This window comes from Apiospora hydei (assembly GCF_038363865.1).
Source record: "Apiospora hydei strain CBS 114990 chromosome Unknown utg000008l_segment0_segment0, whole genome shotgun sequence".
Lineage (NCBI taxonomy): Eukaryota > Fungi > Ascomycota > Sordariomycetes > Amphisphaeriales > Apiosporaceae > Apiospora > Apiospora hydei.
In genome coordinates, this window is record NW_027117367.1 from 1,844,908 (window position 1) to 1,865,742 (window position 20,835).

A 20,835-nucleotide genomic window follows, 5' to 3' on the forward strand; every position below is an offset into this window, starting at 1 on the left:
AGTCCGCTCATATCCCTTTTAAGACCAAAAAAATGCATTGACAGTGTTCTTTTGGTTGTGTGAATTTCCCTATCATTGACGCCGGTCACCATATGAGATGTTGTGACGTACAGGTCTTTCCCAAACGACGCAAAGGAATCCAGCAACCCCCATTCCCATGAGATTCGTGCAGAGACCAGTTTCCGTAGTATCAAGTAGTCGACAGGCTTCAGTTTCGCCTGTCGTCGTGACTGTCCATCTATACCCCGTTCCCCGTCATTCGTGCACCTTATGCGGAGGCCTTGACCTTGGCCAGGGCCTTGCGCTGTTCGAATCGTCGCTGCTTCTTGAGGCGCATGACCTTGAAGCGGTCGAAGTCGGTCAGAGCCCGGCGGCGCTCGTTCTGCTCCTTGCGCTTGGCCCAGCTGCTCTCCTTCCACTTGGCGTCGATCTGGGCCTCCTCCCAGAACTTCTTCACGGTACCGGTACGGGCAGCACGGGGCAGCTTCTCGATGACGAAAGGAGCCAGCAGAGCGTCGGACAGGGAGATAGCTTGTCTGGGAACGGCGAGCTTTTCGTCTGAGGAAGGACCGTCGATCAGGACCTAGAGTAAACCTGGTTAATTCCCGAATTCTTCTTTTTCTCTTCTCCTTCCGATTGTCCCGGTTCAACATACTCGCTTGTGGTCGATGATCTCGACGATGGTGGCCAGACGACCGGCGTAAGGGCCGTTACCCTGAAGGAGGATGACACGGCCAACCTCAACGAGGCGCCAGTTCGATGCGACAATGGTAGCGTCACCCATTTTAACGGTGTTCTAGAAAAGGAGATCGGGAGTCAGCGCTGGAGGTCGTCGACACGGCAGAAATTTTGGCACGGGCTGAATGGGCGTATTTGTAGAGATGTACAATCGCGGGTGATGATTGGGGAATGGTAAACGTACTGATTATGGTACCGGGGTGAAGTGTCGATTCGTGATGTTGTTGGCTTTCCTCCAAAGTCAGATGTTGTCTGGCGCTCAATCTTCAACCTGGAGATCTTCTAGTGTGGGAATTGAAATTCGTAACCCTAGCTAACCACACTGGAAAATGGCTGGCAAGAAGTGCGGGTCGTGCCAAAGTCGGTCGGACTTTCGAATTGCCGGTCCGCAGAGATTTTAATTGCAGAGGACCCCACCTCTTTTGTTCGCACCTCCAGAGTCCAAGCTTCTAATTGGTCGGCCCTCCTACAAAACCTTTTGCAGCAGAACTTTTTGGCAGCAGGTCTTCCCTTCTTCCCATCATCTCGACTGCAATAACCTCTCCCAGGAGGGCATGCGGCTCGCAAATCTGTCGTCAAACTAACCAAGGTAAGCTCTTTCACATTTGCCTTGCGCATCTCTCCCAATTTTCCCTCTTGAATGATGAGGTAATTTGCGATTGATTCCGCCCGATGGCGCCCTCGCCGGGGTTTGCTATATCGGATGGTTAGGTGATATTCAATTCTTACATATTCTGACAACCCTTACACCATATCTATCATATTATGTTGCTCACTGTTTCTTGAGAATCGAAGCTAACATCATTCAGATCCATCCAGCAAGCGTCCAAGCCTGGGTCGAGGCCTTGCAGTCACTGGTTTCAAGCTTGTGTTACACGGCACGCTCAATGTAACTTGAGAGCTCTTGGAGATTGGTCTGCTACTGCAGCCTTTGTTTCATGGGTTATGCTCAACGTTTTGTTACGCATGAGGCATAGACGAGACCAAGTGGTGTCAAGTTGTTACATACCAAGGCGTCCAGGTGACTCTTGCAAGGTCTCGCACAATCAGTCAAGGCAACTGCTCATTAATCAAATAAACATCCAATCCAAATATTCATATAATAGCCTCAATTCTCTTGACTCAGTGCAATAATGTGTATAACGAATATGTTTCTTTACTGCCGATGCATGTCCACTGTCATTTGAGATACAATTCTTGAATCAAATTCAACAACCTGCCCTCGAGGCCAGTGGCACCAATGAGGAATATCACATGCCTTCTTTTGGGGTTCACTAGTCTGCCATCCCGAATGTGATTTTGCTGGGATGCTGGTTAGCATGTATGACATTGGAAATCAGGAGCCTATTCAATTGATGCACCTTGCTACTAATAGTTGTTGTACTCGGCACCCTTTCTCGTAACTGACTCGTAAGATCCCACGGATTCATCATTGAAAGTGAGCAGAGTCTTACTAATCAAGGGTTAGTTTTTGGTGTTTCATGGGGCTATGATGGAGATTGCAAAGCTGCCCTTGCATGCATTATCGATATGAGATGGCCGCTTTGGGAAACACGGCTAACTCATACCTCGGTGCAAGCGGTCTATCGTGTGCCTGGATACGGCTATTGCATATCGATTAGCCCCTAACTTGATACTGTATGTGTGCTGGCTAGTCGCAATTACAGTAATCATCTGCTCGCTACTGTAAAACAGGCGGGGTAGACAGCGTCCTGATGCGGACGTTGTGGAGAGAATCCGCGTCACTAACACCCGGAAGGGGGTAAACCGGCTATACCGGCGTGGCCCGTGTGGGGAAGGGACCTGCTTTACCAAGGTAATAATTACCGTTCGCCTCGAAGCGAAGCAGGGCGATTAGGGGATAAAAGCAAGCGATGCCCGGCCTGCCAATCCCTCCCATTGGGAAGAGTGTTTCATCCTCGGCCGTTTCTCGTCCTCGAATTTCCCCGGAGGTTGGTGCTCGGCACTCCACCTGTAAAGAGCTATATAGTCGTCGTACGCGACTTCTTAGTGGCTCCCATCGCGACTCGTACCCGATATATACTCAGTCGCTTGTTGTCACACGCCTTGATCAAACCACCAGTCATAGTATAATCCGATCCGTCATCATCCCCCAAGATGATTTTCCATCCTCCCTCTTGGGTACCCAAACTACCGTTCGGTGAGTAATGCATGGAGGCCTCAGGAGAGAGCAGGCAGATACCGAGAGCGAGGAACTAACACGCAACCAGACCCCCCCAGCACCACATTAATAGGCGAGTTCTGGAGTGACGAGCGGTATGGCCGCCAACCCATCGCCAGCTCGCGGAGCCCTTTCATATGTGGCGTCACGGGCAAGACGTTCACGACGAGCGAGATGCGGGAGCGGTACGAACTGCTCGCCCGCTCTCTCTCGAAGCATATGAGCTGGCGCGTAAACGAGGACACGCCCTGGGATAAGGTGGTTTGCGTTCACTCGCTCAACTCGGTAAGCTCAGTTGCTGCCTATCGATCGTCAGATGGATGGGGTCTTCTTCGTCTTGACTAATCGCTAGTCAACCAGATCGACTACATCATGTCCACATTTGCCATCCACCGCCTGAACGGCATCGCCACGCCCGCCAATGCGGCCTACTCCCCGTCCGAGCTCGAGTTCCAGCTCCGGTCGTCGGGGGGCCAAGGCCATCATCACGTGCGTGCCTCTGCTGGACACCGCACTCAAGGCGGCCAAGGCGGTGGGCATCGCCCCGGACCGCATCTTCATCATGCAGACGGGCGGCTCAAGCGACGACGGGAAGCTATCGTACAAGACGCTCGACGGGCTCATCAATGAGGGACGTTCGTTGCCCCCGCTAGAGTCGCCGGCGTGGACCACGGGCCAGGGGGCGCGGCAAGTGGCCTACATAAGTTATTCGAGCGGGACCTCAGGGTTGCCGGTACGTCCTCCCGCTAATCTCTCAACTCTCGTGTGCCAGAGCCATGAATGGAAGGCGAGGGGTTGCACACCACACGTTCGCATGGCTAACATGAGACCTTCTACAGAAAGGCGTCATGATTTCTCACCGCAATGTGATAGCGAACATGATGCAACTCCGCTGGTTTGAGTCTGTTGGGCGAAGCCAAAAGGGTGTTGTGACGCAGGTCAACTTGGGAGTCTTGCCCTTGAGTCACATCTACGGCCTGATCGTCGTGGCGCTGTCGGGCATCTACCGCGGCGACCAGATCGTCATCCTGCCTCGGTTCGAGCTCAAGAACCTATTGGAGTGCATACAACGGTTCAAGATCAACCAATTGTGTCTGGTAAGTTTATCCGAGCCAGCTTCCCTGCTTAGTCTTTTGCATGTTTTACAAGAAGTTGTAATAAAGAACATGAACGGGGACGGAACTTACCTTATTTCTTTTGCTCGGCAGGTCCCACCTATCATCATCCAGCTCTTAAAGAACCAGCCGCTCTGCCGCAAATACGACCTGAGCTCGGTGCGCTATGTCTACACAGGCGCAGCCCCGCTCGGCATCGAGACGCACGAGGAGGTGGTCAAGTCCTTTCCCGGCTGGGAAATCGGGCAAGGCTACGGCATGACCGAAACTGCGACCGTGGTGCTCAGCTCGGGTGAAAACGACATCCTCGTCGGCGCCGCAGGATCTTTAGTCTCCGGCTGCGTGGCCAAGATCATCGACACGGACACGGGGAAGCCGATCGATGTGACGGACCAAAAGGACGGGGAGGAGGAGAAGCGCGGTGAACTCCTGCTGCAGAGCCCCAGTATCTCGCTGGGATACCTGAACAACGAACGCGCCACCGCCGAGGCCTTTGTATGGGATGAAGATGGGCGATGGATCCGTACAGGGGACGTTGCCGTGGTACGACGCAGCAAGGCCGGTCATGAGCATTTCGCCATCGTGGACCGGATAAAAGAACTGATCAAGGTCAAGGTGAGACCCATACAGACACTGGACAGACGAAAAGCAAGGCCAGCTAACAACGATACCATGACCAGGGCCACCAAGTCGCTCCCGCCGAGCTCGAAGCTCATCTACTCACCCATCCCTTCGTGAATGACTGTACCGTGATCCCCGTCCCTGACGAGCGCGCCGGCGAGGTCCCTAAGGCATTCGTGGTCAAGTCACCCGCCGCCGAGGGCCGGTCGGACGACGAGATCACGCAGGCGATCTGCAAACACGTCGAGGACCACAAAGCTCATTATAAGTGGCTTAAGGGCGGTGTTGCCTTTCTCGATGCCGTACCGAAGAGCCCCAGTGGGAAGATCTTACGCCGTTTGTTGAAGGATAAAGAGCGTGAAGAGAGGAGGATCAAGGGGTCTAAGTTGTAAGAAAACTGAGGGGACTGATGTCGATATGCGCCCCTGTACATTTATAATACCATGTATAGTAATGCAAGCCTGGTCATTTATATCCATGATTTTGAGTTGTAGCCCTGCATATTTGACTTATCAGCACGAAGATAGTTATTAATGGCACCAAGAACATCGGCATACCAAATATAATTAATTATTGTGCAAAAATACCGACATTGAAATTGCTGCATCGCGTTGTGAGAGGGGGGGATAGGGGATCCTGCGGACTCGAAAGATGAGGGAAAAAACGTCACTCAGATACAGTCACACAAGATGGACATGCAAGATCACTTATTGTAGCCCGACGTATCATGGATGGTAATCGTTCATTATCGTCATGCGCGTGGTGTCGCAGAACTCCATCTATGAAGCCTTATACGCCGTTGGTATGCCCATGTGAACCAGTACCCTTTCCTTGCCAAATAAAATCAAGTCCATACGCTATTATTTTTGGATTGAGACAGCTCTAGTTCTTCTTGCCGGGCATGTTGTTGCCCTTCTTCTTGGCAAGCATCTCCTCCTCCTCGGCCTGGATCTCAGCATCGATCTCAGCGCCCCTTGAGGGCTTGTTGCCGTGGGCCCTGGCGGGAAGTGTGGGGTCTTCCTTGGTCTGCTGGGTCTCAAGGGTCTCGTTCTTTCCCTCGTCCTTCTGCTCCTCGGCGCCAAGGCGGTTGGCAATGGAGCGCTGGTCCTCTGTGGAAAGGCCGTTAGTATTCATGGGAGACTTGATCATTGTCAAGGGCGTGGAGCAAGTATAAGAGCTTACTGGAGTCGGTGGCCAGGTGGGAGTTCTCCTTGCCCTCCTCGAAGCGCTCGTGCTCAGTGTTGTCAGGCATTGTGATGGTGATGGTTGTTTTTGGTTGGGAGGTGTGTGTTCGGGATGGTTAGGTGAAGAAGGTGAAGTAGTAGTCACTTGAGGAGTTGTGTGGTTGAAGATGTAGAGATAGATCACGTATTCTATCTGCGTGCGTCCTACTGGGTTTTATGGTAGATGAGTGCCATGGAGGGGCAGGTTTGCTCAGGGACAAGCAGCTACGTCATTCCTACCGGTTGTCGAGAATAGAAACTTCCATTTGCACCCCCAAGGTCATCCGTAAACCCACAATGGTGCCTGGTATGACATCAAAATCTGAAAAGTCTTTGGCCGATCTGGCGATTCAAGCCTTACTGTGAGAACGAACGTCATAGATGACCACCTTCCCCATTGCCCTTTCGAGAGGCTTGCTGGCTGCCCGTTACAGTGGGTCCTTGGGCAGGGCTCTTGGCGATGCGATTGACATGGAGCCGCTTCCGAAGCTTTTAAGGTTCCCGCCTTAGTCAGGCCCACAATCAGCTTATCAGCCCCCAGCTGGCAGATCACCAACGGCCCGCAACTAGCCGGCAGCCTCTGGCCTTTGGACCAAGCTCGCCTTCCCTACAGACGACATGCCCAAAATTTCGGGATAGCGACAGAGAGCTTCGGATTGGAATCGCCAGAGCACTCAATTCGCGGGACGACTGCCACCACCGCCAATATGTCGATGTTCCGGTCCAAGAAGATGGACATTGGCTCCTTCCTCAATATCCACGTCATTCGCGACCACACCAAGCGGAAGGTCTACGCACAGTTCGAGCCCGAGAGGTACGTTGCGCCGGCGCAGCTGCTCCGCTGAGCATTTGCCGACAATCCAATCGACAATCCAAGCACAATCGCAAACTGACAATTGGGATCCTCCGCTGCATACAGACAAGCGCTCCGTCACATCATCCGGAACACTACGCTCCCGGCACGAACGCGGGCAGAGGCCCAGCTCCAGCTCACCCAGATGCACTGCTACACCCGACCTACACAGATCCGCGGCCGATGTTTGATGGGCGGAAAGGGACGTGGTATCTTCAGAGATTTCAAGTTGTCAAGAGTACGTTTCGAGAACGGGCAAATCAACAATCCTAGACAAAGGTGCTAACAGTGAACCCCTTAGTACAACTTCAGAATGCAGGCTTTGGAGGGCAACCTTCCTGGTGTGAGGAAGGCCAGCTGGTAAGGACGATTACTACGTCGTTGTACAATATTAGACAGCATGTATCCAGTAGATGGAATCTCAGCCGTTTGTGCATATGAATAATTGCAATGACTTGCGTGTACAATACTCAGGCATCTCATGATTAGGAGGAAAGCACACCCCAAAGACGTCGATATGGTGGATATCAGGTGCACACATGCATATAATCTGTATACACCCTCACATTCCAGTGTTAACTCACCTCGTAGCGAGAACATCTATCTTATGACAAGTCTTTGAGAGGCACGATCAGCAGTCCATCCCATGCTTTGCGTCGAAAGCATTCTGGTCAAACGGCAAGCTGCAGTTGCAGCTATCCATATTGTTGTTTGCACCCACAAACGTGAAGACGTAAGTGAAGAGATCTATCTTTCTAAGTACCTACTCGGCCAGAGACATTTCTTGGTCCTCTCAATTTGCGAACGCCAGCCAGTGAATCTAAGCACTTACTTCCCAAGTACTTGCCATATGCCTATGGTATACCTTCCCGCTCCGACCACACTCTTCTCACTCGAGCAGTTGCGAGACCTGACGTTACTTCCTGAACCTGAGCAACCTTCTTACCAGTAATTTCACTTGGAAAAGCCTATTGATCTTTCCACACGCAGCAACTAGCCACCAGCAAGAAACATGTTCCGAAGATTGTGGTCGGGCCTGCCCAAGGACCCGGAGTTCACTTCCGATCTGAAGGAACTCGGGTAAGTTTCCCATCAAAATACGTATAATATTATCATTTCGACTAATGACCCACCGGTTCCTAGGTACTTCGTCAACGAGAAAGATGAGATCCGCTCCATCGAGAACCCCGATAACTACTTCAAGTTCTTCTTGACCCGGAACCCGCGCCACAATGAGCGGCAGCGATATGCAATGAACGGTATGTCTTCGGGGAAGGTGCTATTTGGCGTCACTTATTTCATTGTTTCCATTCTGTCCGTTCCAAGATATTTGGGGGAGAGCTCTCTTTTTCTCTTCTGTTAGCACGACTGACTTGCATTCGATCCAGAGTCCTGCGAGAAGGAGGTCCACACCCGCCTCGAGGCCCTCGGTCTGGAGAAGGTCCTCCTGCCCCTCGGCACCGCCTCGGAGCCCCACGTGCCCATCTTCGCGAGCGCCGACCTCAAGACCAAGTCGCGCGTCGTCCTCATCTTCGGTGAGACCTTCCAGGACCTCGGCGTCCTGGCACACCGCGTGCTCGGCGGCCCAGGCGGCGTCGACCGCGGTTCCCTCGTGTCTGTCGTGCGCGCTCTGCAGAAGCAAAAGTCCGGACCCGACGACGACGGCGGCGTCGTCGCCGCCCCCGGCATCATCGTGGCCAACCTGGGCCAGCTCATCTGGTCCCCCGAGCTCAAGCGCGCGCTGTGCCAGGTCGGCGCCGAGGCCGCCCCCATGCCCAGTGCCGTCCACGGCGGCATGCTGATCACAGACGAGAAGAACCGTGTCGCTGAGAACCGTACCGCTAAGGACCACGTCCGCTACGTCTTCGAGAAGGTTGTTCCGGCTTATACCTGCCCCGATGCCGCGCTCGAGATCATCGGTCTGGGAGATGGCGCCGACATTGTCGAGGACTACCTCGACTGGGGCGCGACCTGGGCCCGGCTGCAAGGCCGCGTCCGCTGCTTCGCTATCCTTGGCGGGTTCAAAGCTGTGGATGAGATGCAGTGTGATTCCTTCAAGACATTCCTACGAGAGGTGAGAACATACATACCCCGTCCCTTTCTCCAAACGGGGTCGTCGATTCTTTCCCTGCCCCACCTTGCATGCATACTGAAGCGCCCTTGCTGTTGTCACTTTACCATGCTAACCCATCTCCACACCAAACAGAAAGCCTGCGCCTGGGTGATCGCCTCAGACCCCCTGGGCACGCTGATCTCGGGCCCCGACGGCAACCCGCACACGACCACCTTCACGCGCCACGGCTGTCCCGTCTACAGCGGCGGCGAGCCCTACTACATCGAGTGCCTGCTCATCAAGGCCCGCGCCGCCGTGCTCGACTGGCTCCAGGCCGTCGCCCTTACGCCCAAGGGCAGCACTCACTACATGAACCCCGTCGTCGAATGCATCTACGCCGACGAGAAGCTGCCGGCCTCCATGGACCCGGACTGGAGCAAGTGGCAGGACGCGCCCCTCGACCAGCAGCCCCCTGTCGACTTTGGCGAGGCGGATCCGCGGGCGGGCATCAGTGATGACGAAGGCGAGGGCGACGGTAAGGGAGAGAAGAAGCTGGAGGGAGATGATGAGGACGAGGACGACGTTTGATTGCTGATTAGACGAGTTCTGACCCAGATTTGATGATTTCATGATATTATGGAAAAACCCGTAGCTAGATCCTGGACAGTCGGCGGGTTGCCTCTAATGGAAGATGCATTCAAGGAAGGAAAACAAAGTGCTTCTGCCGCTGAAATGAGTGAATGAACGACTTGTAAATTTCATTTAATTACCCCCTGAATTTACTAAATCGATCCATCCGGCTAGGGCCCATTTTCCCTCACGAATCTCCCAACGCCATGCAGAGCGTTTCGAACGAACGTACGCTCTTGGGCCAATCCCGGTATATGTAGCACATGTGGGGCAGTTGGCCCCTGTCCCGTCCTCGCTTAGATCCGTACCTCTTCTGGGCCGTCATTCTTTATACTTCCAATCCTTCAACTCCAAGTCTTCAGACCCCTCCCCTGCAGACCTCCAGCTACCAATACGACGTAGCCACTTTGGCCCACCTTGACCACCACCATCCTCATCGACAACGACATACGCCCTGCTGTCGCCGCCGTCGCCAGGACCCCTTTTCCAGGAAACGGCTCGGATGAACTCCTGCGGGGTGGACAGGACGGGCATGTCCAGAAATAGTTCCAGTGCTTTCGCCGTCGTCATGTTGTGCATCGTGCTCTCGTTGAGGTAGAGCGGCGGCGATAGTCTCGTCTTGGTTTCTCCGTCGGTGGCTTCGGCTGGCGGCGACGAGGACAGTGCGGACGTTGAAGAGGATGAGGAGGGGCAATGATCGTCGGAGAGGATGGTTATGAGGGGCGAGGGGGGCTGGGGGCTGTCTGCAGTCGCCGAAGGTTCCTCTTCTTGTTGCTGGTCGTTCCCTCCCTCCTCCGCCGCCGCCTCATCCTCTTCCTTCTTGTCGTCGTTGGCATTGGGGACGGATGGAGGAGATGGCAGGTCTTGGGAATCTACAGGGCACGCGACCATCCTCTCAGCTAAGCAGGCGGCAGCGGCAGTAGGGAAGGGGCCGTCCGAAACAGTATCACCAACACTGCCCCTCCTAGACGCCGGCCTCGACGACGACCTCGACGATGAGAAGGCCTCCCTGTAAACCCTCATTTGCTGTTGCTGACGCTGGGTTGACCCTGGCGATGGCAGCAACTGGTTCCCTTGCCGACTTCGGCTCAGACGTTCCCGCACAAACGGAGACGGTGACGAGTTCCGAGTCAAGGGCCGCGGCGAGCCAGGAGATGTTTCCGTGTTCGCGTCTTCCGAATAATTTCTCGGCTTGAGCGTTCTCATTTGAATCATCATGGCGGGCGGTGTTTTGTTCGAGCCTGCCTTCGCTTTCTGGGTCGAGTCGTAGGTTTTGGCAAAGGAGAAGATGAGTCCAGTTAAGGAGGCGGGCATCCCTATACACCAATGTTATGGGATATGTGTATGTCTCCTGGACGGTTTGGGCCGGTGTAGTAGACAGTGGTGATTATAGGAATTAATCAGCTCATTTTCTAGGTTTTCGAAAATATATATCTTGCGTGAGGCACAATTTTTCTACATTTCGGAGATTTTTGCGCTATAAGGTTGGCCCCTATTCTGGAACCTCAACAACAACCTTTGAATACCGAAGTCCCTAAAAGGGAAACACAAAAGAGATCCTGGTGTTCGTCGAAATATAATTCACATACGTTTTTCCATAGCAACACAGTCTATAAGTAGTTATATCGTTTGACAGGTCGTTGACATTGGCGTTGGTTGCCGTTGCTATGCTACCACTGCCATTTAGCGAGGGTATATTTAGTTCGCAAGTAACCAATGCGCGGGGATTACAGAACGCGATAACCACGGTGGAAATCATGCCCAGAACAACGATCCGAGTCCAACCTTGGGGGCTTCGAGCACATCCAAGATCTCCTGAGCCCTTCTGGTCCGTTCCTTGACCACCTTCTCCTCCGCGGTCCATCGACCAACCTCGTCAGGACGAGCCTGGCCTTCGCCCCAGAGGCTGCCAAACCAGCCGCCGCCAGACTTAGTGGCTGTCGCGCCAGCACCGACTTTCTGCTGCCTCCCCCTCTCTTCCTTCGCGAGACGACCCACCATGGTGGCCCAGTTCTCGAGACCCGTGTGTAAGCATTCCTTGCAGGTCTTCTTGGCCGCCTCATCCCGCGACTCCGCACCCAACTTGTGCAACTGCTCCTCGGCCAAGTCGACTGCTTCGCGGGTCCAGGCCAGCCCGTCTACTCGCCCGGAAGACCCATCCTTACTGGTGTATATGATCTCTCCGATGTAGAGGTTCAGGCCGGCTTCCTCGCACAGCTCCTTCGCGTCCCGCAGGGGATGTGTCTCGCCATCAGGTGGCGGAGGAGGGTAGGCTGGAGGGGCGGCCAGCCGCTTCGCGACACCGAGAACATTCGAGACTGTCCATGGCGATGCCGTCTGTCCATCGCCTTTAAGCGGCACTGAAGAAGACGTACCAGCAGCTGGGAGCGAGCGGCGAGCTCGGAGAATCGAGATAAGGATTGGAAGGGCGGAAGAGACGTCGTCGTTGCGCGCTTTGTGGGCAGCGATAGCCGTAAGTGTGGTGAGAATGTTGGCGGAGGGTTGACGAGTATCTTGCAGTACAAACGTATGGGGGTTATATGGCAGCGCTGTTGGCAAGGTATTTTCCGAGGCCAGTTGCAGAGCCCACTCGTACATCTTGGCCGATGCATCCGGGAGGCCCTTGAAATCTAACCAAGCGCCGTAGTCCAGGGCAGCATCCAACTTCTGTTTGTTAGTGAAGCCCTTGGTGGTAAGAATCTTCATATAAAACGTCTCTGGCGCCTCATATGCTACCTCGCAGTCCTTCTCGTGCGGTGCACTTGGAGATCCGGGTGGGATGGGCTTAGGGTTTGGGTTCGACGGGCCGAACACCTGTTCCGCCGGGAACACGATATGTCGTGTGGTGTCCACCAGGTGGTTGTCGAGCTTCTCTGCAGCCTTTGCGCACAGCATCAGAACCTCATAGTAGCCTCTTCTCCACGGCTCGCTTTTCGCGGTGATATCCTTGCCCGCATTTCCGATTCCGTCGATCCAAATACCGCCGTCCAGCAACTCCTGCAAGTCGGCACCATCTGTTGCCGGGTCTTCCAACCGCTCCAAAACATTCTTGGCCAAGTTGCCGATTTGCACCCAGTTGGGCTGCGGAGTGTCTGTCCGGTCGGGGCCCCATTTCAGAAGTCTGAATCGCAGCCTCGTGATAAAGCTCCATTCGTGAGGACTCGGGTATCTTCGCTCCAACCACTCTTGCTGGACGCTCCAGTAGCCAACCAAGAGGCAGGCGACGATGGCCCATGTGTAAACGATATATTTAGCTCCCAGGAAGACCTCGTAGACCAGCCATCGTTTCCGCTCGGTCGTGAGGTAGCGCCATTGTTTGTTTCGGGCCAGTGGGTTCGATAGGAAGGGGAGTTGTGGTCGCGAGAGCGAGGTCAAGTGGCTCTGGCGCATAAATAGCCGAGCTACCGACGGTGCCTTGGCTGGCAGTGGTCGTGCAAGGAGCAGCCGCCGCGCTGCCAACCGTGACTGCATCATGATATTCGATCACCAGAAGCCCCCTACGCAGAAGTTGCGAGGGCGCATGGGCGACAATGGCGTATAGCGTTTGGTCGTTGGTGGGTGGAAGCCAGTCCCTCAGGTCGGAAGCTGTAATGCCTCCCAGTTAGAGCTCAATCCATCGCTACCAGGCCAACAAGTGCAAACATACCTGACTCGAGTGAATCATGACAGACCGAAGATTCAAGAGCTGGGGTGGCGCATCATCGATGCCTATCAATTGAGGGGTTGTTCTCCTTTCGATGACAGGAACGAGGTCAATCGTCAAAAGCCAATAAATCGCTTACTTAATCTTCCCAATATTCAAAGTCCCCCGTTGAAGCTTCTTATCCGGATGGTCCGTGCACAAAGCGACGATACTACCTGTCCGGGTCCTAACAAGGCTAGAGAGGATAGAATATAGAATGGCAGATGCAGATGCCGATGGGGCAAGCTACGCAACGCAACTCCGCTTTCTTACATTTGATCGACTGATAGTGTAGCGTTTAAATTCAGGGCGACAAGAGTTACTCCATATACATGCTCTGGGCAGAGAGTCGAGAATCTGGCCAAGCAATACATGCATATGCAGTCACTCACAGTCACGTAGTCACTCCTCACTGCTTTGGCCATTGCAACGAATTTGCTTTATTGTGTAGGAGATATATCCGTCGAAAGGAATGTGGGTATTTCATCATAAGCTACTCGGTACAACTCCAGCAACGAGGAATGGGGACTATGAAGGAGGGTACTCCAAATCAATCTTGTCGGATCGTGAAAACAACCATGCCTGCCATGCTACTAAGCCATACTGGAATTCCCCAACGCGTCATATCATCCCTCTTCCCAGACAAACTGACAAGTCGATAAAGGCCGTAACAACCCTCGCTCCCCTGGACATCTTTCTTCCGAGCGTTGCAGCACACATTGCCCGACTAGGCACATTCGTTCAGCAAGGCTTGGCAATTTAAGAGCTGTTGGGCTTCTTGTCCTCGACAAGTCCCTCCTCAACATACGAAGGCGGGGTGTCGACTTCCTCCTGGTGAGACATCAGGCCGGCCTTCTCGTCGCTAGCAGCAGTCTCGTTGTGGGCAGCCTTGTGGACAGAGTGGCCGCGGCGGCGGTGGTGGCGGCGGGTTCCGGCAGGGCGGACAAAGGTGCGCCACAGGCAGACGATAGCGGTACCAACCATCATTCCGAGGCTGTAGATGCAGTATTAGCATCTCTATAACGTGGCGAAAGGGTCGGGCACAGGATAACTTACATGCTAGCGCTGACACCAGCAACGATTCCGATGGCAATGGGCAGCAGGATGTGCGAGGCAATGTTCTTCATGAGCTGGCTCCATTGGGCGCGGTGGTTGGGGGGCATCGTTCAGGTGGTGGGGGCCGGGGTGACGGTGCATGCCCTCGAGCTTGCCCATGGCCTTGGGCTTACCGTGGCACGACTTGAAGGTACGCAGGCGGGCGAGTTGCTGCATGGCGGCCGCCTTCATGCGGCAGACCCAGCTAGTGCACGTCTCCGGCTTGCCCTTCTGGCCGCTCTCGGAAGCGGTCACATCGACGTTGCCGATCATCAGACCGCCCTCGGGCGTCTTGATGACCTTGACCTGGACGTTGGGGAGTCCGTCGATGAAAACATTGCCGACCTCGATGATTTGCAGGTCGAGCTGGTACAGTTCCATGTTGTCCTCCTCGTTCTTGGCAACGGCGGCGGTGCGAAGTCCGAATCCCAGTGGGAACTCGTTCTTGTTGTGCCTCATGTGGCCCGGTCGCATCATCCGGTGGTGCGGCATGGCGTCGTTCTGCAGCTTGGCGCTCAGGGTGCTAGCCATCGGGTCGGAGTTGGGGTACAGCTCGAAGCCGTTCAACAACAAACGATCCGAGTTGGCGGCGTGGTCCACGCTGAAGTCCAGCTCCAGGTAGCTTGGGATGTCGGCCGCAGCCAGCTTCGACATGGCATGGTGACGGCCCGGGGCCAAGGCGGAGCATCCAGGACAGTCGAGTTTGAGGGTTCGCTTTTCCGAAATCTGAGGGACGCGCTCGGCGTTGATGGGGACGGGAAGAGTGGTGATGGCATCGTTGTCGGATGACTCGGATAGGGGAAGTAAGAAGGCGTTGGTCGAAGAGACCGCCAGGCCCGCGGCGGTAAGAAGAGATGACAAGTGCATTTTGTCAGGTGTGTTGTGGATGTGCGAAGAACAACTTCTTCTTTTTGGATATGGTGTGTAACAAAGTAGAGAAGGTGAGGAAATGGTCTTGGTTGAGAGTTGGATAGGAAAAGAAGGGACTGGGGTGTGGAGTTTGTGTTGTTTAGTCAGGTTAGGTTTGGGTAGTAGGATGGGTTGAATGGGCTGAAAGTAATAAAGCTGACGACGTGTGACGGGGGGGACGCCTTTGTCTGAGACTCTTTTGCTGAGGTCACCTCTTTTGGCCCCCTGCCGCCTGGCCCCCTGCCCAGAAGACTGCCCAGAAGACTGCCCGCTCCGCCCCCCCTTGCAGTCGATCCAGCCCGGACATGCTCCGCCTCAGATCTGGCAGCAGGTGTCAGCTGAGCCCAGCAGCTGCCAATCAGGAACAGTCGTCGTCATCCCAGGATTCGGACCCCTCCACTTCCAGACTACGGCGAACGGGGAAGTTCTAGGTGAGGGGCCGGCGCGTCCCCAGCGCAGCTTGGTGGATCTTGGTGGGCACCGTGGGCGCCTGTCTGCCTGTCCTGCATCATGCAACCTACCCAAGGTTAAGCAAAAGAGGCGAGAGGTTGGCACGAGTAAATGCCAATGCCGTACGTCGCTTCCCATCTGGTCATCCTCTCGTGATGGCATCCTGGCTCGGGGTGGGCTCTCGGGGCTACATGGCATTCCGGCCAATCGAACAGCCTCTCACCACGGCACCAACATACATACAACGTACGAGGAGACTGTATACTCCAGCTACAGTGTCCGTACTTACTTTTCTGCCTTATTAATTGATTGGCAAGTGCTCCGTAGTGTCGCGTTAGAGCGGTGGTTCAATGCATCACGTCGCTTTTCAGCCGAGACTGCTAAGCCACCAAGCCAGCTCAAAGGAAGTTTCGATCTGCAGGGATAGCGCAGCTATCAATTTCACCTCCAGCTACCACTGCCTACCAGTGCCAGGCTTCCCTGATGATTCCGCACATGAGGAGAGCCGACATTTACTACTAGCTTTACTCATCGAGAAATAGATAAAAGTTACCCAAAACTCAAATATACACTCTGTTGCTATTTTGATGCTTTTATTGATTTCGCTGCTGACGGCGTGGGACTGACGAATATGCAGTTCTTGATTGATATATATATATATATATCTGCATTTGTTTTCAGAGTGACTCGGCCATTAGAGCTTCATACTGCCTACTTAAGTAGTCATTACGCAGGCACGTAGATACCAGGCAGGTCTTGTCTCGGAATCTAATTCGGGGTTGGGGGCATATTCCGTCGCGTGGCTGGCCCGCCACCTCAGCCTCGGACTCGGATCGGTTCACCGGGACCCATACCGTACCGCTTGGAACCTTGGCCATTGTTGCCCTTCCATCTGGCTATAGGGGAGCCTGGGTGTCTTGAGATGCATATCCTATGGCAAGTTGACCGGAAAAGTCAAAAGCTTTGGAGATGATTCGGTAGGGTGGTGATACCCACCAAGCTCACCTCTCCAGGTAGTAACCACTCAATCGATGACGGCAGTGGCAAGGTTAACATTTACAATGTATGTACCAAGGCACGGGAGAGGGGGAGCTTGACAACATCAACTTAAATTCGCATGGTTCTCTGCAGTCTAGCATATTCCAAACTTGGCTAACGGCGCCCCTTTCTTATCGCCCCAACCAAGCCGCCGGGCCCGAAGTCATGATGACAACGACAACAAAGCAGCCCTTCACCACCACCATCTGAGCATATTTATATGCTGCATATGTTAGCGCGAAATTTTCTCGAAGAGCACCATAAACAGGACCAAAAGTCTCGTAGGTTCCAATTCAGAGCACCGTGGACGATATCCAGACGTCCGAAAACCCAGGCCTGAGGACGCTCTTCTTCTCTCCCAGACTCCGTGCAGACATCGTTGCCCGAAAGGCCCTAAGAGCTATCCTGGAAGGGAGTATATATTTGGTGTTGGGGAGCTACGAGAAACCAGGTCGTTCCTGTTCATTGAGTTCCCGTCATCTACGACCTCTTGGCCCAGTCTGCTGGCAAGAGGATAGGGGGTATCATCAAGCTCAAGTATCCAACCAAGAGGGAATTCTCGTTTCCAGGATATAACAGAGACCCGAGTCACCCGGACCAACAATCAAACGAGGATCGCTTCAGTGTGCCCAAGTCAATTCAGTCCCCAATGAAAACTGGGCTGCATCCCACATCTGGCTACTGCTGGAGAACCACATTGGACGAGGCGGTAAGCAGCTACAGGTATAAGATAATGGAACTTCCAGAGTGGGCAGAGGTTTCACCATATTCATTTTCGTTCGTAACCGCCGTTTATATTCGGATTGAGTCGATACCATATTCATGTTCAAGAGTCATGTATATGCTGAATGGTAAGTACCTTGGAATCAGCATCAACAGGCGAGGGACCACAACCAAGACGCTGCGCTCTGCCACTTACAGAGGCCATTCTCAATAGTATGTGCATCAGAGCAGACAATTATATATATGATATCCGCTAGAGAAGATGCTGTACGTACTGGGTGTTCATGGCCTCCGGGTCACAGGTGGGTGTCAATGTCGCGCAGCAACATTCCGCTTCCTGTCACTTTCAATACAAGCCAGCCTCAGCAGTTTATGTCACAGGCTGGACTTATTGTTGAACTAGGTATCGCAAACTCAGGCTAGACTACATAGATAGGTACTGTGTATGCTTTTCAAGACCAGTGACGTAATCGACTTGTCTTATACCACGGCGTCACCATCGAAGGCCAGAACACGAGCAGCCCAACACGCAAACACACCATTGCGATACCAAAAGAAAACAATCGATCCAACCGCATACCTCGACACCAACAAACATGTTATCTTCATCATCGTCCGGATCAGAGGATACTGATAACGGCAGCTCATTCTTCAGCACGTACAAGTACAAGCTCCTAGCGGGCACCTACTTGATCATCACCGCACTGCTTTGCTACCGAGTGCACCGCCAGCCGTACGCCCCGGCCATCAAGTGGGAGCAATACGAGACCATATTCAAAGGTACCAGTCTCTCGGCCGTAGTCGGCGGGGTGGCCATGAGCAACGGGGGACAGAGGAGATATACGATGTACCGGGATTGAGAAGGGAGAGGGAGAAGTGGCGTTTCTACCTACAACACAGTAACAATGGGAGCTGCTGCTGCATTCCCGTGGGATCGAGAACGTTAAAGGATACATTGCAAAGAACTCACGTGGTCTTGAAGGAAGAAGGGTTCGCTTACAGAACCACCGGACAGGTCACGACGGATTCAATATCATATCGCAAGCAGGTGCCTCGCACACAATCTTAACGTACATCTTGTTTCACGTACATTCCCATGGTCATATTATACACGGAGGGATAGACAGGCTTGTTATTCACCACGGATTGAAATTACCAGCAAAGAAGTAACTAACTGGCTGTACTACTCGGCAGACCGACTGTAAATACAAGAACGCCCCTTACATCTTCCAGTTCCTGGTTGATCTCGAAAGCGTTTCGACCCAGAAGCCCATAACTGACCAATGCGGAAGATTGCGATCGGGCCAAGCTATCATTACAAAAGAAGCTTGTCATATCTACGAAACATTCGGCGGAGATTAGGACCACAGAAGACCTCACTCGGCTAAATTTACCTACCCAGATTTGCCGTGGTATTGACCGCAACCCGCCTGACGATAGTATGACGCTTACTACTAGAGCAAACATCTAAGTCAACGCATGAGATGAAAATAGATTGGCCGAAATAGTACTGTACGTAAATCACAGGTTAACGGGATGAATAGATGTCTTAAGTTGCGATGCGCCTAAAACAAACGGCCCAGAAGCGTGCCGGACGCGTGGGCGGTAGAATAGAAGAAGGCATCTGGAGAATTGCCTGAAGTGGAAGGAGACGGGCTGGAACGGGAGATCCCAGTTTCGAAGCTGTGATTGGCGAGGGCCGATGGCTTGGTGGGCTCCCGATCTGAAACACTTGTGTCGCAAACTCGAGGCTCTGCCGGCCTTTGTAGGCTTCTGGCTCGCTGTCGACCAGGGAAGTCATATGATTGGCACGCCATATGGTCCAATAACCTCAGCGTACCGCGCCAAGGGCCCGGACCGACTGACGACGTGCGGAAAAAAAGCACGCAAACAGGTCGCGACCGACAAGCTGAATTTGACGTTGGCTTGGGCCGGAATATTCAATCAGTTCCAACAAATCATCCATCCCTCTCTCTCTCCCTTACCTACCTACTTACTCAACACTCTTTCCAGGAGCACTCGGAATAGTGACCAGCGCCCAACTCCTATGTAACCCAATAAGCTGTCAATGCCACTAGGTTACATGGTCGCAGCCATCGCCGGGGCAAGCGTTTGGCGCAACTTACCTAACATGCCATCGCTTACTACTTAATGATTACTATTAAGACAATGCGTAGTGACACAGGCCGGATAGTCGAGATTAGGATGTCCATGTCGTCTGATGTCTGGGGCAGTTGCGTTGTTTTTACCGGGCGCAACAAGCCTCGCGAGCCTCATGCCGGATGGGCTCTGTTCCATTCTCTGGTTGTGTAGCCCCGGATTTCATTTCCTTCCGTGGGCCTGCACATATGACGAAGGCCCGGCGTATTCATGCCCTATAGATGGCAACTCCAGGTATCGATAAGAAGAAAAGACTGAAAAGAAAGGGTCAGTTGAGATGTAAGACAGCGGGATGGTGAGCTGTCAGAAGCGACCAAGGTTTGCCTAGCTCATGCGGCTGGGGAAACGGCCGGCCGTTTACATACATGTACATGTAGCTGGGTAGGGTAGTTGGGTAGCTGGCCCGACCGACCCGTGGGACGGGATCGATTAGCAAACCAGCAGAAACAAATGATGCTCCTGCTGCTATGCATTAAGCATTAGTTTCTTCCAAGCGAAGTGTAAACAGTGGATGCGCAAGAGACGGATGAGCTGGCCATCCATCGATGTGGCTGCTGCAAGGCAGGCTCCTGAGAATCATAGCACGATTCTTCGTTGGCGCTCTGGGAGCGCGCCAAGTGTCGCACAAGAGATGCGACTAGGGAGCGAATAATCCGAGATGGATTTCGACATTTGCAACACCGACGGGATGTCGCGGCGATTGTGGGGTCCTGTTTCCTTCCCCGATTTTGCCTTACTGTTGTTCCAGGAAAAGGCGCCAAGCGATGGAGAGCCCGTTTGATTAGAGATGGCGCCGTTGGTTGATGTTGATTGCACTGGTCACTGGGGTTTCGGGCTACGGCGTCCCTTCAATTGAGCCGTACCTGGAAACCTGCAATCAGGTGGATGTTGTTGACGTGCGTGCCCGCCCACTGCCCACCGCCCACCGCCCACTTGGACTCCGGCGGCTGGCTCATGGTTCATTTTTAGCCAGCGATCTTGCGAGTTTATGCTGGTTACTGAGGGGGCAGCTGAGGATATTCGGAGATCTCAGATGCCAGGACAGAGAAATAAGCTACATAGGAGACCCAGACCAAGGCCGGGGCCCAAGGGCCAAGAAAAACAAGGGACAAGGGGTGCAGATGCCTGCAGGTGATGACGCTAGTGTTTCCAATTGGGGGGTTGTCTGTTTGTGATTCGTCCGTGCAGAATGGACCCTGCAGAATCTACAGGGGTCCCTGACTTCGGGTAGTTGGCTGCAGGCTTAGTCCCAGGAACAGGCCAGAAATAAGCTGGCAGAGGCAGGAAAGAAGAGGGAGCCGTGGGAGCTTGCGAGGCAGAGAGACAGTTGCCCCGTGTCGCTCCAAGTCGCTCCAAGTCGAAC

General features: G+C 53.6%; 9 protein-coding genes across 9 annotated transcripts; 4 read left to right on the forward strand and 5 right to left on the reverse strand.

The window, feature by feature from the left end:
• Positions 1 to 268: 268 nt before the first annotated feature.
• On the reverse strand, positions 269 to 1,050 carry PG997_011154 (60S ribosomal protein eL14; the record flags this gene model as incomplete). Its single annotated transcript, XM_066815469.1, has 3 exons — positions 923 to 1,050; positions 656 to 796; positions 269 to 583 (listed from the first exon to the last, which is right to left on the reverse strand). The coding sequence occupies exons 2-3, from the start codon at positions 782 to 784 to the stop codon at positions 269 to 271; spliced, it is 444 nt and encodes a 147-aa protein (XP_066664759.1). The 5' UTR covers positions 785 to 796; positions 923 to 1,050.
• Positions 1,051 to 2,856: 1,806 nt separating this feature from the next.
• On the forward strand, positions 2,857 to 5,048 carry PG997_011155 (uncharacterized protein; the record flags this gene model as incomplete). Its single annotated transcript, XM_066815470.1, is given in 7 exon segments — positions 2,857 to 2,899; positions 2,970 to 3,205; positions 3,281 to 3,357; positions 3,377 to 3,653; positions 3,760 to 4,017; positions 4,129 to 4,650; positions 4,716 to 5,048. The coding sequence occupies 7 exon segments, from the start codon at positions 2,857 to 2,859 to the stop codon at positions 5,046 to 5,048; spliced, it is 1,746 nt and encodes a 581-aa protein (XP_066664760.1).
• A 490-nt stretch (positions 5,049 to 5,538) lies between these two features.
• On the reverse strand, positions 5,539 to 5,908 carry PG997_011156 (uncharacterized protein; the record flags this gene model as incomplete). Its single annotated transcript, XM_066815471.1, has 2 exons — positions 5,539 to 5,765; positions 5,839 to 5,908. The coding sequence occupies 2 exons, from the start codon at positions 5,906 to 5,908 to the stop codon at positions 5,539 to 5,541; spliced, it is 297 nt and encodes a 98-aa protein (XP_066664761.1).
• A 678-nt stretch (positions 5,909 to 6,586) lies between these two features.
• PG997_011157 (mitochondrial 37S ribosomal protein uS14m) lies at positions 6,587 to 7,096 on the forward strand (the record flags this gene model as incomplete). The annotated part of the gene is made up of 3 exons (XM_066815472.1): positions 6,587 to 6,693; positions 6,799 to 6,970; positions 7,034 to 7,096. The coding sequence occupies 3 exons, from the start codon at positions 6,587 to 6,589 to the stop codon at positions 7,094 to 7,096; spliced, it is 342 nt and encodes a 113-aa protein (XP_066664762.1).
• A 648-nt stretch (positions 7,097 to 7,744) lies between these two features.
• On the forward strand, positions 7,745 to 9,373 carry PG997_011158 (uncharacterized protein; the record flags this gene model as incomplete). The annotated part of the gene is made up of 4 exons (XM_066815473.1): positions 7,745 to 7,812; positions 7,876 to 7,991; positions 8,121 to 8,806; positions 8,939 to 9,373. 4 exons carry the CDS (start codon positions 7,745 to 7,747, stop codon positions 9,371 to 9,373), a joined length of 1,305 nt encoding a protein of 434 aa, XP_066664763.1.
• A 363-nt stretch (positions 9,374 to 9,736) lies between these two features.
• PG997_011159 (uncharacterized protein) lies at positions 9,737 to 10,633 on the reverse strand (the record flags this gene model as incomplete). Its single annotated transcript, XM_066815474.1, has 1 exon — positions 9,737 to 10,633. The coding sequence occupies one exon, from the start codon at positions 10,631 to 10,633 to the stop codon at positions 9,737 to 9,739; it is 897 nt and encodes a 298-aa protein (XP_066664764.1).
• A 537-nt stretch (positions 10,634 to 11,170) lies between these two features.
• Positions 11,171 to 12,886, reverse strand: PG997_011160 (uncharacterized protein; the record flags this gene model as incomplete). Its single annotated transcript, XM_066815475.1, has 1 exon — positions 11,171 to 12,886. One exon carries the CDS (start codon positions 12,884 to 12,886, stop codon positions 11,171 to 11,173), a length of 1,716 nt encoding a protein of 571 aa, XP_066664765.1.
• Positions 12,887 to 13,856: 970 nt separating this feature from the next.
• On the reverse strand, positions 13,857 to 15,059 carry PG997_011161 (uncharacterized protein; the record flags this gene model as incomplete). The annotated part of the gene is made up of 2 exons (XM_066815476.1): positions 13,857 to 14,091; positions 14,170 to 15,059. 2 exons carry the CDS (start codon positions 15,057 to 15,059, stop codon positions 13,857 to 13,859), a joined length of 1,125 nt encoding a protein of 374 aa, XP_066664766.1.
• Positions 15,060 to 17,908: 2,849 nt separating this feature from the next.
• PG997_011162 (uncharacterized protein) lies at positions 17,909 to 18,172 on the forward strand (the record flags this gene model as incomplete). The annotated part of the gene is made up of 1 exon (XM_066815477.1): positions 17,909 to 18,172. The coding sequence occupies one exon, from the start codon at positions 17,909 to 17,911 to the stop codon at positions 18,170 to 18,172; it is 264 nt and encodes an 87-aa protein (XP_066664767.1).
• Positions 18,173 to 20,835: the final 2,663 nt, after the last annotated feature.